We start from the raw sequence: 16,438 nt of genomic DNA, 5'->3' as shown, positions 1-16,438 counted from the left end.
TCGGTTTTAAAGTGCTAGGTATTTGTTATGGTGCAGTTCCCCTCATTAGGTTTCAAAATAAATGATGTTATCAATTTGGATGTTATCTTTTCCAAGTGTAGATTCCCTATTATACCATGGGGTGTCACTAGTGATCTTTTGAATTGGTGCGTATTATTTCTATATAGCATTGCTTGATTCAAGTGACTGGATATTTGGAATTATTTTGGGGTGTGTACAGTAAGAAGGAGAGCTTCCGTTTTAGTTTATTATTGTCATGTGTACCAAGGTACAGTGAAAAACTTTTTGTTGCGTGCTATCCAATCAGCGAAAAGACTATACATGATTACAGTCAAGCGGTCCACAGTGGACACAGATACAGCATGAAGGGAATAACGTTTAGCTCAAGATAAAGTCCAGTAAAGTCTGATTTAAGATAGTCTGAGGGTCTCCAATGGGGTGGATGGTAGGTCAGGACAGCACTAGTAGAAGACTATTATATGTGAACTTCAAAAGACTGATCTGCCGATCAGCCTAAACAATGCAAAGATTTCCACTAGCTTGAAATTGTCTCTGACTTGATTGGCAGTGTGTGACATGCCCACTGTTTTGGAAATGATGCCATGGTGATAATTCTCCGCCTCACTTAAAAAACTAGCTTATTGTAAATAATCCATAATGTTTAACTACTCGGCTACCAGCTTTCTCTTTCCTTTTTCCAACAACACGGTACTGAAGGAAAAAAAGTATTTAGTTGCTCTAGTTTAGTTTAGAGATACAGCGTGGAAACAGGCTCTTTGACCCACCAAGTCCAGTGATCACCCATACACTAGTTCTGTCCTACACACTGGGGACAATTTACAGAATTAATGTACAAACCTGTTCGCTTTGGAATGTGGGAGGAAACCTGAGCACCTAGAAAAATCCCACACAGTCACAGGGAGAATGGCCAAACTCAGTACAGCATCCGTTGTCAGGATGGAACCCGAATGTCTGGCAGTATAAGGCAGCAATTCTACTGCTGCGCCAGTGCCACTGTGCCGCCCTAACCAATATCAACAAAGATTGATATTTTTGTGGATCCAGACTCCAATTTGTCTTGGATTCTCAGGCCATGGCTCCCAAACCAGCGTGGAGTTGAAGGGTTATTAATGGAAATTGTTGGGAATATTAGTTGAGTATTAAATATAAATATTTTAAAGTTATGTTGGTTTACGGCAGACCACTGACCTTGCTTGCAGCAGAAACCATTAATTTCAGGTTTTTCTACCCTGCTGTACAGCTGGATGTAGAGGATATGTTTGTAAGAGGTTTCATGTGGATCCTTTTTACCTTCTTTAATTATCCTTCAACTTCACTTACAAGCATGTGCGGGAGCCATTGCCAAAGGATTCAAGACAAATTGGAGTCTGAATCCACCCAATCTCCTTCCTGGAGTTAGGTGCTGACCTGGCTTGGGTGTGATGTGGGCTGCTTCCAGCGAACACATTTTCTACTGTACTTTTGCATAATCTTTCAGCTATCACCATGTGACCTACCTACATTACGATGAGAAGGTGCTTAAGACATCACTGTCCCAGCATGGTCACCTTATACTTGGCCAGAGTCTGGTGCTTTCATGGTTAAAGATCCCTTTGTTCAGTTAAGGCTTTGTAACCATGATAATGGTACAAGGAACAGGCCAACTATCTCCAATTATCGAGGGCCTTCTGGTATTTCTTATCTCATCACCTGTTGCACAGATCAGATCTATCTGACATGGTGATGTAGATGTAATATGTTTTGCAAGTTAAACCTTAATCTTTATCACCGAGCCAGGCAACTTTAGAACCAAGGCAACAAAGTTGTATCCCTTGCCCTCCAGCACTGGCCTCTGAATGGGTATGCCACATTAATATAGTCTAGAAGATGGAGGCGTATTGCATTACTCCTAAAGTTAATACTCACAGAACTGAATTGTGATTGGAATTGTAAAATATTTATTAATATGGCTTTTGTTTCAACTAGGTAATGGAATACCAGCCAGGAGGTGATCTGCTGGCACTCCTGAATCGTTATGATGATCAGTTTGATGAGAGTATGGCTCAGTTTTATTTGGCTGAGTTAGTTTTGGCCATTCATAGCGTTCATCAGATGGGTTACGTTCACAGGTTAGCAACTGCACGCTATACTTGAAGTTGGGCAATGTTACTAATATGTACAGATGCTGAAGTGAAATGTAGCTACTCAACCTTCCTCTGTGTTCTTTGCCTTTATAAATTGTCAGTTATCACCTTACCTCAGGCTACCATTGGAATAGAAAAGCCAGTTTTTGAGAATGATTGATTAAATGGTAAAGAGGATCAATTGCACAATTGAATATAGATTGATGTACTGCTTTCCATATCCCAAGGATGATGGTTTGTACTGTTTCCTATTAAAGTCCTGACCATTTGGAAATTGGATTGACATTTCCTATTGCATTTGATTCTAATGCATTTTTTATCTCCCATTTGAACTTCTTGCTCTTCAATGTGCAGAGCTAATTTTAAATAATTAACCACGGAAGTTAACTGAAAGACCATGACTTGAGGTCTTTGAAAACAACTTAATAAGAAAACAAGGAGCATGTCATGCTGAAATTAGAGAAGTGTGTGTGTGAATTAAGGTTGGCTCTCCCTCAGGATGTGTTTTTTATTTGTAAAATGAAAGCATCGCATTGTATTTTTAGCTGTCTGTGGGGGTGGAGGGTGGACTATGCTTTTTCCCCATTTCTTGCTGTTGCCTTCTCGTGAGAAAACTGATAGTTGAAATCCTGCCTAACTGTAAACCTGCAGCATGGTTGTGTATTATTTAGTGCATTTACTTAGGTATCCACTACACATTGATTTAATGCTTTGTGGGGCAATTTCTCCAATGTGGCCACTGTGCATGATGCAGATGCCTCATTGTATTCAGGATGCATTTCTAGGAAGGAGAACACTAATGGAATCAGCACACAGCAATACTGGGAATTTGTTTGAGGGCTCTCACTCTGCTGGTGCTCCTGACACAATGAATAATCTCACTCATGTATTTTTCCTAATAGAGTGAGCCAACAAGGTAATGTGCAGTAATTGTCATTATGGGTTGCTGTTTAGTTTAGTTTGGAGATACAGCGCGGAAACGGGTCCTTTGGCCCACCGAGTCCGTGCCGACCAGCGATCCCAGTATATTAGCTCTATCTTATACACGAGCAATTTACAATTTTTTTTAACAAAGCCAAATTAACCTATAAACCTGTACGTCGTTGCAGTGTGGGGGGGAAAACGGAGTACCCGGTGAAAACCCACAAGGTCACTAGGAGAATGCACAGACATCACCTGTAGTCAGGATCGAACCCGGGTCTTTGGAGCTGTAAGGCATAACTCTACTGCAGCATCACCGTGCCACCCACAGGCAGGCTGGGGAGAGCAATTGAGCTGCAGCACTTGGGGCTGCAACTGGACAACACGTTGACTGCGGGCTGTTGCTAGGGAGTGGCAGTAGCTGAATAGTGACTCTGTGGGATCCATATAGTCCATCTCCTGTTTGATGTAATGGCAGGTGAATATCTCTACCCGCAGTGTTGGGCTTGTATACACTGGAATTTAGAAGGATGAGGGGGGATCTTATTGAAACATATAAGATAATTAGGGGATTGGACACATTAGAGGCAGGAAACATGTTCCCAATGTTGGGGGAGTCCAGAACAAGGGGCCACAGTTTAAGAATAAGGGGTAGGCCATTTAGAACGGAGATGAGGAAGAACTTTTTCAGTCAGAGAGTGGTGAAGGTGTGGAATTCTCTGCCTCAGAAGGCAGTGGAGGCCAGTTCGTTGGATGCTTTCAAGAGAGAGCTGGATAGAGCTCTTAAGGATAGCGGAGTGAGGGGGTATGGGGAGAAGGCAGGAACGGGGTACTGATTGAGAGTGATCAGCCATGATCGCATTGAATGGCGGTGCTGGCTCGAAGGGCTGAATGGCCTACTCCTGCACCTATTGTCTATTGTCTATTGTTGCATAGCTCTCCATAAGCCGGAGATTTTCCAAGCATTATGGTTTGTTACCACAAAGACGTCTTTGCCCTGTGAAGAACCATGTGGCCAAACAAAGTTTATGATGACACGTTGGCTCCCATCACAGCCAGCAGGATCTGGATGATCTATCAATAGTGAGTGAAGTAGGTGCTGCCAGTTCACAGCAATGGTTCGCACACACCATGTCAACCAGGGTGCAACCCTGTGCCCTGCATCTCAGTGTTAGGTGTTTGCCCTGCTTCCTCCAGCCCACCTCGCATCATCCCTCATATGTAACCATTGCACTGGCTCACTATGTACCAATGCTGCAATGGGATCACTGCTTTGCTACAGGAGCTTCAATTCTCAGCACAGCGACACATTGTCCAGGTGGACCCCCCACTTTAAAGTACAGCAGGATGTGTGCTTGTGAGCGTTTGCACTCCAAGAGCAGGAGTACTCTGGCAAACAGATACTCAATGGGGTCTTCAAGAGAGAGTTAGATTTAGCTCTTAGGGCTAAGGGAATCAAGGGATATGGGGAAAAAGCCGGAACTGGGTACTGAGTTTGGATGATCAGCCATGTTCTTATTGAATGGCAGTGCTGGCAGTGGAATGGCCTACTCCTACACCTGTTTTCTATGGTTCTATGTCTTATCAAAGAGCTAATGCTGTATTTCCAAAGGTATCTCGATGCCTCCTCTTAGTGTTTTCCAGATTGTCTCTTCCATAGCATCACATCTATAGTTATCAATCTTTCGTACCTATCCTTCCACATACCAGCCAATCTTAATCCCACATCCCCCAGTTTCATTGACACTACACTGGTATTTTATTCCCACTACGATTGCACAAACCTTAATCTTTCAGGTTTTCCAGCCCTGTGACTCAGTTCCCTTCCATTCAGCTGATTCCACTCGAATTACTCAACTATCTTCATGATTCATATGTTGTATTTATAAAAAAAGGACAGTTCAGCATTCCTTTTCGTAAATCATTTGGAGCTAACAACAATCTGGTTAATGTGCATGACGTAGAATCCAGTTCTCTTGACGGATCATTTTCTGTTAAGTGAACACCCTATCAGCTGAGCTGAAAGTGCTGAATAGATGGCCTTGTCATATTCTGATGGCAGGATGGTGACTAAAGACAAAAGCTTTGAAGTTACAAATCATGGATGCCTCTTTATGGACCTAATGCAAGACTGCTTGGGATTTCTAAACTTCGAAGTGGTGGTATATTAGTTTTGTGATATATTTCACTTTGGTGTCTGCTGAGTGAGCTTGTTTGTTTCGTATAATTACCACGGTTAACTATTGCAGGTATTATACTGTAGAAGGACAATGCAGTTAATAGAAGAGCACCTCTGTCTGCCAATTTAGGTTACATTCTGCTCTGTTGTTTTAATATGCTTATGTGCTCAAATGCTGTAATGAGTCTTGTCTCCATCCTCAGATCAGAATGTTATCAATAACCAATTTTGACACTTTTATGTGTAACTCTAAAATCACCGTTAAGTAGCATTGTAGTTACATATATTGCCATTTGAAAGAATGCTTGATTGGTTTCTGTCTTATCCCAGGGACATCAAACCTGAGAATATTCTCATTGATCGAACAGGGCACATTAAATTGGCTGATTTTGGATCGGCAGCCAAACTCACAGCGAACAAAACGGTATGACAAAGACCCCCAGAACATTAAAGTTAGTCTGTACGTTGATGTTGAAGTATGCTTAATCCTAGCAATACAATCTGACCTTGGTGCATTAGGTTTTTGTGAAATCCTGTAAGTGGCTGGAGATGACTGCAAATTGAACATAGTCATAGAGTCATACAGCGAGGAAACAGACCCTTCAGCCAAACTTGCCCACCCTGACCAACATCTACACTAGTCCCATCTGCCTGCCTTTGGCCCAAACCCGTTCCAAACCCGACCTATCCATGTACCTGTCTAAATGTTTCTTAAACGTTGTGATAGTACCTGCCTCAACTACCTCGTTCCACACACCCACCAACCCATATGTGAAAAAGTTAATCCTCCGGTTCCTATTAAATCTTTCCCCCCTCTCTTCAAACCTATGTCCTCTGATTCCTGAGATGCTGTTCCTCAGGTCTGTGCTAGGCTATAGCAAGGCATCAACCTGGTGCTGTGACTATGAAACTTTATTAGGCTTTCAAAGTGTTGTTTTTATTGAGCACTTGCTGCTCTACCCAGTAATTCTACTGCAATTCTACTGGGTTATTCTACTGCAAACTTCTACTGGGTTATTCTACTGCAAACATAATGTTTGCCTTTATTTCCATGCACTTGGGTTTTATAATACTCCTTGTAAATGACATAAAATCTAAATTAAATACATCATTTTTCCATGAATAATATAATTTGGGGTTAAAATTATGTAGTTTAACTTGAGTCTGTTAATTTTATTGTTAAGTTTTAAATACACTGGATTTATTCTTTTGTATCTGGTGTAAAATGTATACATGTTTATCCCATCTCTGGTAAAAACAACCTATTGGTGACCATGGGAGAAGCATTGGGTTTTGCACCTCCCACCAGCTATCTCCACTCCATTAGTCTGCAGAAGGGGCCTGACCATCTGCCCATTTCCCTCCACTGATGTTGCCAGATCCGAGTTCCACCAGCAGTGTGTTTTTGCTTGAGATTCCAGCATCTGTACTCTCTTTCACCTCTCTAGCTTCTAGTGATTGTCCTTGTGCCTTGTGAATGCTCATAGCAAAACTAAGCTGAACCAAGAACTAAAGTCACTTGAATTGAAAAGGCAGATCAGACGGAATAATTGGTATGCGAGGGATGAAGACATTTTCCCCAAAAGTATTTACCAGTCATGCTCGCCTATAATAATGTATTATTAATTGCACGTGGCTGTCATTTTTCAACAGTCTGCTGTTGCAGAGTATTGGAGGGTCCAAGCTTCTGAGTAGCAAGTTGGGAGCTCCTTTTAGTGCAAGATTGTGTGACGGCAAAGTGATGACAGAGGTTTTACAAATGTACAACCTCAGCAATGTCTATCACACTGTCCATATATTTAAATTGTACAGGCAGTCTGGAAAGCGTTGAAAGAAACATTTTACTTGTGGCCAGTGCTGTCATTCTTTTAGTGTTAAAATTGGTTTTTCACAAAATCCATTGGTAATTCAAATCGTGTTGAATGATAACAGTTTCAACAGATCATTAAATGATGCAACAATTTGGCCCTAAGTGAAATAATTCCTGTTAAGTTTTCATGTATAACTTCCCTATTTCCTCATCTGAATAAACTCAAAACAAACTCTCTCGCAGATGGATTGTCTGTCAGATGCGCTTGCCTAATGCTCTCCTTGTGCAATTGTTTCACTCTTTCCCAAATATGTAAAGCTTTTCATGCAAACCTTCAATTCATCTGCTTTAATAACGTTTGACAAAAATCTCCAGCTAGCATTAAAATAACACCTCCTATTCATTTATTATTGTGTCTAAGATCTTGCTGCATTTTGATCTAATGCTTCATTGCTCTTGCCCTAGATTCACAATAAAACTCATTAATTTGCAATGAGGAAAATTAAAATTAGGCCTCCTTTGATGAAGGGCCTCCTATGGGAGTTTAGCACACATCCTTATGCTACACCTAACTTACATGCACAATTTCAGATTTTGAAGTTGTTTTGTTACTGAGCTATGCATACATGGGCATTCTGTTTTATTATATATATTTAACTTTCCAAGAACGCTCAGAAGGAATTGGGCAGGGCAATTGACTGAACTGCCAATGGGTGAGCACTTTGGGACCACAGTTCTATTAGTTTTTAAATAGTTATGGATAAGGACAGGGCTGGTCCACAAGTTAAAATTCTAAATTGGGACAAGGTCAACGTAGACGGAATTAGAGAGGAACTTGCAACAGTTAATTAGAGTAGATTGTTTGCAGGCGAAGGGACTGCAGGCTAGAAAGTGGGAGCTCGATAGAGCTCTTAAGGATAGCGGAGTCAGGGGGTATGGGGAGAAGGCAGGAACGGGGTACTGATTGAGAATGATCAGCCATGATCACATTGAATGGTGGTGCTGGCTCGAGGGGCCGAATGGCCTACTCCTGCACCTATTGTCTATTGGGATGCTTTTGTAAGTATGATAGTGAGAGGTTTGCATATTTCTGATACAGTGAAGGACAAGACAGATTGGCATAAGGAACCATGGATGATGAGAGAAATTGAGGCTCTGCTCAGGATAAGGAAGGAGGCATGAGTCAGGAATAGGCAGCTGGGATCAAGTGTATCCTGAGTAGAATACAGGAGATTGAGGATTGTAAGAAGAAATCATGAGTTCAATAAGGGGGCATGCTAGCACTGGCAGATAATATTGCAGTTTTCAAAATTACTGTGCTTTGAGCTATTTAAGATAACTCTCTGTTTCCTGCAGTAATTATACTGTAGCCATTTAAATCTTGTCACAATGGAAGAAACATGAATGGTGGAATGATGTTCAATGTTGAGGTAGAGTTTTAAGTATTTAAAATAACTTGCCCGCCATTCAAATAAATTTGCCTTTCATTACAATGCGTTAAAACTGTAATTGACTCTAAAAATCAAAAATGTAAAACTTTTTTGATGTAGGAATTTCCTGTTTTTTTCAAGAGGAAAATACATTCTGATGTCACCCACCAAATTTATTATGTACTGTAAATTCAATCTCTTATTATTTCATGTTTTCAGTTAACTATCTGCAGTATAAAACCAACCATGTCTTGATAGTTTTTACAATAATGAAGAATGAAAAGAAATGCCTAACTAATTATTGGATTACGATACGATAGAACTTTATTGATCCCAGGAAGGAAATTGGTCTGCCAACAGTCATAAAATGCAACAAGATACATGAAACATGAAATTAAAGTGATGAGTGGAAAGTCCAGGATTGGGGATGTGCAAAGATTGGGCAATTGGGGGGAGGGGTGGGGGGGGGGGGGGGGGGAGCGTGGGTTAAGGGGAGTCAGTCTACCCCATGACAGAAGGGGCGGAGTTGTACCAATTTGATAGACACAAGGAAAAAGGATCTCCTGTGGGGTTCTGTGCTGCATCTTGGTGGAACCAGTCTGTTGCAGAAGGTGCTCCTCAGGCTTACCAGTGTGTCATGGAGGTGGTGAGCTGTATTGTCCAAGATGCTCCACAGTTTGAGGAGCATCCTCCCCTCCAAGACCACTTCCAGTGAATCCAACTTCACTCCAGGATGGAGCCAGCCTTCCTGACGAGCTTGTTAATTCTGTCAGCATCCTCATCCTTCGCCGTGCTCTCCCAGCACACGACAGTGAAAAAGATGGCACTGGCCGCCATCGATTGATAGAATATCTGCAGCATTTTACTGCAGACGTTGAAGGAGCGGAGCCTCCTCAGAAAGTACAGGTGGCTCTGTCCCTTCTTATACAGGGCCTCGGTGTTCCTGGACCAGTCCAGTTTACTGTCCAGATAAACTCCAAGGTACTTGCTCCAAGCATAATGTATATATTTTTAATGTGCATATTTTCCATTGCATCTCTGACAGGTGAGCACAAAACTACCAATTGGCACACCAGATTTCATGGCTCCTGAAGTATTGACAGTGATGAATGGAGATGGATGTTCCTCATATGGGGTGGAGTGCGACTGGTGGTCCTTGGGAGTGATTGCTTATGAAATGATTTACGGAAGGTCTCCATTTGTTGAGGGAACTTCAGTCAAAACTTCCAGCAACATCAAGAACTTCCAGGTTTGTACTGTCGTTTGGTATTGTATTTAATACATATAGGTTTGGTTTAACTTTTGGCAATTAAAACCTACTAATTTAACTGTTTTATATTTAAATAGATCACACTGTTTGTGTGCTGTAAAAGTGTTTATTCTGGCAGTCCTAATGGCACAATGCGTTGGTGTTCTGTGTACTTTGCAAATCAGTGATCCCCTGCTCCTGTCCTTGGACATGTGAGAATTGCTGAATATAGGCTGCCCAGTTCCTCATGAGAATTGCTGTAAACCAGACTTTTGGATCAAAATATTTCCAGTTAAAATGTTATTCTGGTTGTCTTGTATTGGTTTATTATTGCCATGTGTAATGAGATATAGCGAAAAACTTTATTTTTTGAGCTATTCAGTCAAATCAAAACGTACTTGAGTACATCAAGTCATACATAAGTGTATGAGGCAGTGCAAAGAGAAAATAAGCAGAGTGCAGAATATACTGTTAGAGCTGTAATGAAAGTGTAGGTAAAACATGTGCAAGGCCATAATAAGCTAGGTTGGGATATCTTTGATAGCCTCCCTTCCCCCCTCCACCACCGTTGCGTTGACTCCATCTACACTTCACACACCCTGGAGAAAACAGCCACCAAAATCAAGGACCATTTACTATCTGGTCATCCTCTCTCCTGTCGTGCATGAGACAGAAAAGCTTGAAAGCAAGTGCGATCAGATTCAGGAACAGCTTCCTCTCCACTGTTATCAGACTACTGAACAGTCCTTTCATAAGCTATGGGTGTAGTCCCTATCTCCCAACCTACCACATTGTGGCATTTGCATTTTTTTAATCTGCACTTTATAAACTAATGCTGTAACACTTTATTCTGCACTCTTGCTATTTTCCTCTTTGCACTGCCTGGTATACTTGTGTACGGCTTGAAGTCGTGGTATGATTTGATTGGATAACATGCAATTTTTTTTTACCGTATGAGAGGAATAGATCAGGTAGTCTCTTGACAAAAGGTAGGGGAATCGAGGACTAGAGGACAGGTTTAAGGTGAAGGGGAAAAGATGGTATGAACATTGACTTCTCTAACTTTAGATAGTTCCTCTGTACCTCTCTTTCCCCTCCCCCTTCCCAGTTCTCCCACTATCTTCCTTGCTGTATGACTCTATGATCTCTATTCAAGAAAGGAGTTGAAAAGCAGGAAACTTTATGCCATATAGCCTCACATTTGCCATTGGAAAAATGCTAAAATCCATTGTTAAGCAAGACATTTAGGAAATGTCAATCATGCAGAATCAATGTATTTTATATTTTACTAAAATAAATGATGTTTGATATATTTGCTGTAATTCTTTGATGTAACAGGTTGAATAAGGGGAAACCAGGAGATGCAGTGTATTTTCATGTTTTCAACAACTTGAAACTATTAGGCAACCAGTCAGGGTCCAATGTAAGGATGAAATTTGGGAACATTCTATTTAAAGACACATCCTGCCTGTAAACTGCATGTAAAATGGGTTCTTCGTAAGCCATTTAAAATAATTAAAGTTGCTAATGTTCCATGCGATGACATTTAGCTAAACTCTGTAAAGAATTAATGTCATTTTTGGGAATCAAAAAGGGATTAACTGGAGGGTTGTAAACATCAATTGCTGGTGTTATTTTCTTCAGGATGAGTTGCTCTATGTTATTAGGTTGGAGACACAGTTCTTTCAATTCACATAGGCTATTTATATTTAGAAATCCAAAGCAAATTTGTTACATTTTTAAATGATTTAAATAGTCGGCTAATAATTTTTCTCCAGGGAATGGCTTTTCCTGAGGAATTTGAGGATCGGGCCAATTTAAGGAAATAGTAAGACCATTTGAACCATGGTGCTTGCTCCACTTTTTAATAAGGTCATAGCTGATGTTTTACTTCAGAGGCACTTTTCCTCCACCGACCCCATATCTCTTGATTTTACTTAATGTGTAAAATATATCTTTTCATGTGCCTCAAACAAACATGATAATGGATCGGACGAATTAAAAAAAAAAATGAGAACGTTTTCAGAATTATTTTGACGGGAGATACTGGACTAGATCTGTGAGATCTTAATCCTGATCAGTATGATCTAAAAAGAAGCTCACTGCATGTTTCCTGGGAAGTGATCATGGTCATGTGATGTTGATTTAGAGTTTTTAATTATACGTTAATATATACATGCTGTTCTCTTATTGTAGAGATCTCTGAAATTTCCAGATGAGCCAAAAACAAGTAAGGAGTTTCTAGATTTGGTGCAAAGTCTGCTGTGTGAAGCAAAGGAGCGTTTGAATTATGAGGGACTCATCTGCCATCCTTTCTTCACAAACATCAACTGGAACAACATGAGGCACAGTAAGTTATCTTTGTTGAATGTTGCAAGTATTCTAATATTTTGTTGCACTGCAGTACTGTATAAAGATCAAATTCCCTCCTGCACTGTGTGTACAAAGACATAAAAGTGACTGGGAGATCCACATAATTATTTTGCTAATGTGCTGGCCAAGGAACAACAATAATGCTGTTGCATTATAATAATGAGTCTAAAGAAGGGTTCCGACCCGAAATGTCACCTATTCCTTTTCTCCAGAGATGCTGCCTGATCCGCTGAGTTAATCTAAGGCACCTTCATGATATACAAGTCACAATTCAGATGCTTACCTGGATGAATTCAGCACCAACAACTGTCAAGAAACTCAACATTCAGGACAAAGCAGAACTCTTGATTGGTACCCCATCAGCTATCCTAAACATTCATGTCTTCTGCCATCAATGCACAGTGGCTGCAGTGTGTGCTTCTACAGCATGTCTGAATTACTATCCAGGCTCCTCTAACCGCACCTCCCAAACCTGTGAGATCATCTGGCACAAAGGACAAGGCACCAGGGTTGTGGGGACACCACCACTGTAATGGCAGTTTCTATACCTTCTCAAAATCCAACTTCAATAGCCATTACTGCTCAGGAATGGGGTGGAGGTATAGCTTACGCATTCACCACACTCTGAGATAACAAAAACAAATCTTCCAAACGCTGTTTCTTGATTAATTGGTCTTTATTAAAGTAGCACAAATCAAAAGAGTAATTCATAACTTTTCGTTCTTTTCAACTGTTTCTTCTTCAAACAATACAGTAAAGATCATGTAGTCGTTACCGTGTGGTCGTGGTCGGCGTGGTTGTATGGTTGTGGTAAAAAACTGTATTCTCTCCATCCTCCGAGACTAAACTGACCCCCAATCTCTGTGGCTACGCTAGCCTCCTCAGATGTAGACACTCCCCATTACGTATCAAATCACACCCACAAGCATGCAAAAAAGACAGAAACTAGAGATATTAAACATAGCCATAATATAATGACAGTAACTAATTTAAGCGTAAATGGCTCCTACAACCACCTTTAGTCTCCCTCTAAGTTGTGCATCAACCATACCTGGAAATATATTGCCAGTCCTTCATTGTTGCTGGATCTAAATCCTGAAACTTCCTCCCAACATTGCAATGGGCGCAACTTTAACAGAAGGCCCGTCGTGATTCAGGAAGGCATTTCACTATCATCTTCTCACGGGCAACTATGGATGAACAATAAATATCGGCCTTGCCAGGAATTCTCCGAGATCTTGGAAATATCTTAAGATTTGGTAATGGAAATTTGTACGCTGTTTTATTGGGAAGGGATCCTGAAGTATTGTTTCTTTCCTTCTCTGCACAGCATAAAGAAGCACTAATAAATTAGTCACTGTGAGCTGCTTGATTGCATTCTTTGCCTGGTACCCATGACAACCAGTATCTACTCGAAAGTGATGCTGGAATGGGTATCAAGTACAGTGGCATAACTGTTCTGACCTGGATAGTACTGAACTGCTGGTCGATACAACCGTCCTGAGGAATCGTCTATATTTCTTGTTCTCTTAAATTTGAACTTTGTTGAGATTTTGGTAGATTTTAAAGAGTGAGGAAGCGAATCAGATGTATAATTAATCTGGTTTCTTGATGTTTTTATCATTTACCACTGCAATGCACCTTGTATTTTGCTTGAGTAGCTTACAACACAGCAGTATGAACGTTGAATTCTCTAATTTTAGGTAACTTCTACAAACACCTCCCTTCCCCGACATCAATAATTGTCCCTTCTCATGTAATTCTTCCTGCACCTCACTCAAGCTTCCGGCTGTTCCCTAACTCAGAATTTTTTTATTGTAAAACTTGGGAACTTACGCAAACAGAAATACACTTCATCTGTAGGGTAAATTGAGCCCTAATTACATAGTCAAGATTAGAAACATTAGGAAAATTACCTGAGCAATACTTGGTAAGAGTGATCAGATTCCACCATGTAATACAATACTAATTTCCCACTTGTAAGGCAAGAGTTTCTTGCTTCAGGTATTGGGGCAAATATTACTGGAGCAGCCTAGCGGTGTAGATAGTAGAGCCATTACCTCACAGTCCCAAAGGTTCAATCCTGATCTCAAGTGAGTTTTCTCTGGGTGCTCTGATTTTCTTCAATGTCCCAAGGATGTACAGGTTGCTAGGTTAACTGGCCACTGTAAATTGCCCCAAGTGTATAGGTGAATGGTAGAATCTAGGGGGAATTGAAGAGGATGTTGAAGGAAAAGGGGGATTAATGCAGGATTAATGTTAAATGAGTAGTTGATGATAGGTGCTGACTTGATGGGCCAACTGGCCTGTTTCTGTGTTGCATGTTACTCTACTGTTGCAGCTTTTTGATTGTGGGGGAGGTTGGGATGCCATCTGCTAAATGCGCAATTTATCTGAGGCAGCAACTGTTTAGAACGTGGCAGAAGCTCAGGACTTCCAGGTTCTAATTCAAAACCAGTTGCAATGTCTACAGGTAAACAACACTGAGGGATGTTTTAATGTAGACGAAGATGTGCTTTTGGATTTTGAATAATGGCGTTCCATAGGAAGGGAGCACCAATGCCACATCATTAGTGTTTTTTTCCTATGTAATGTTATTAGAGCATGCAGTGCAACAAAGGGGCAAATGTAGATTAAAGTCTGATATTTTTGGCTCCTATCCAAAACTTTTCAGTCCCCCATATACTAGTCACGAGCTTCAGTGTATGGTCCTAATTTATCTTGTACACAAAACATGGCACTATTTTGTCTGAGGAGCTTCTCTGGATTGAAATAAATTGTATAATTTGTTGTGTTCAATAGCTCACTGATCAGAATTAATTGATTATGGTTGAACTGGTCCTTTAGTTTCTACATTTGTTTTTTGTTTTTTTACAATGACAGTCCACTATATTCTGTCGAAGACCTATTTTCCAAAAAGAACTGTTTATAATTATTTTATACCTCTGTTTTGGCAATATTTTTTACTGTCAATCTGCAATGGCTTTTAAAATGTGAATATTGGACACAGATCTCTGGCCACTCACCTTTGTTTGTGGATACTTAATATAATCCTGGCTTTCATTAGCCGGGGCATCGAATATAAAAGTAGGGGGGTAATGATGGAATTGTACAGAACACTGGTGAGGCCACAGCTGGAGTATTGTGTACAGTTCTGGTCACCACATTATAGAAAGGATGTGATAGCTTTGGAGAGGGTGCAGAGGAGATTCACCAGGATGCTGCCAGGGATGAAGGGCCTCGGCTATGAGGAGAGACTGAGCAGACTGGGGTTGTTTTCCCTGGAGCAGAGAAGGCTGAGAGGGGACATGATCGAGGTGTACAAGATCATGAGGGGCATAGATAAGGTAGATGGCGGGGAACTTCTTCCACTGGTGGAAGGTTCAACAACGAGGGGACATAGATACAGGGTAAGGGGAGGGAGGTTTCGGGGGGATGTGAGAAAGAACTTTTTCACCCAGAGGGTGGTTGGAGTCTGGAATTCACTGCCTGGGGTGGTGGTGGAGGCGGGAACACTCACAACGTTTAAGAGGCATTTGGATGGGCACTTGAAATGGTACAACATTCAGGGCTACGGTCCAAATGCGGGAAAATGGGATTAAAATTAGACTGTGTTTGGTAACGGGCGGCACGGACGCGATGGGCCGAAGGGCCTCTTTCTGTGCTGTAGGACTCTATGACTCTAATCCCTTGACTAGTGATATGATAGGGGAAACCCAGGTTATTAAAAACGACGATGGCAATGACCAGCTTTGAATGTGCAGGCATTATCATTGTTAATATAATTTGCTAATAACTTAGTAGAAATAGGAAATTGATCCAATCGTCTAAAGTTTTTATTTGTAACTGAAAATTGATTTTGCCAAACATCGATAGTAAAAAAACCCACTCCAGAACTGCACTAAAAATGAAAGCTAAAAAAAAATCAAGCCCTGTTTTTTTTTGTAACAACAACCTTAGATTAAATGAGCAATTTTTTTTCTGGAGCATTATGAGACTAATATTGATCCCCGTTTCAATGATCAAAAACGTGCAGATTTTATCTGTGTTAAACACTATTTAACATTTGGCGAGCGTTCTGCTTTTACATCTCTACCACCACCTATTCTGTGGACTTGTAACAAGGACTTTAGAACGAGTCGCACATCGACGGTTATGCAGTGAGGAAAAATCTATATGGCACATGTGAGCTCTTCCCTTCAGAAATGGGTAATGTGTACTGTTGCTCCAGTAATGTAACGAGTCAATATCAAATACAGTGGTGCTCAAATAAGATAAATGTTACTGATGTGTTAACCTGCTATGGACTTTGATGACTAGAAAATAGCTGTT

General features: G+C 40.8%; 1 protein-coding gene across 12 annotated transcripts in view; it reads left to right on the top strand.

The window, feature by feature from the left end:
* Positions 1-16,438, top strand: part of LOC144605650 (citron Rho-interacting kinase-like) — a 140,183-nt gene that overhangs the window by 6,906 nt on the left and 116,839 nt on the right. For 11 of the 12 annotated variants that reach the window (XM_078421109.1, XM_078421102.1, XM_078421110.1 and 8 more), the window contains exons 4-7: positions 1,987-2,129; positions 5,575-5,668; positions 9,530-9,733; positions 11,930-12,083. In XM_078421109.1, the coding sequence (XP_078277235.1) occupies positions 1,987-2,129; positions 5,575-5,668; positions 9,530-9,733; positions 11,930-12,083 (595 nt within the window). Of the gene's footprint in view, positions 1-1,986; positions 2,130-5,574; positions 5,669-9,529; positions 9,734-11,929; positions 12,084-16,257; positions 16,316-16,438 lie in introns of those variants that run through there. The other variant, XM_078421115.1, reaches the window with a different exon arrangement.

This window comes from Rhinoraja longicauda, chromosome 25 (genome assembly GCF_053455715.1).
Source record: "Rhinoraja longicauda isolate Sanriku21f chromosome 25, sRhiLon1.1, whole genome shotgun sequence".
NCBI lineage: Eukaryota > Metazoa > Chordata > Chondrichthyes > Rajiformes > Arhynchobatidae > Rhinoraja > Rhinoraja longicauda.
This window is presented reverse-complemented; position numbering and strand designations above follow the sequence as displayed.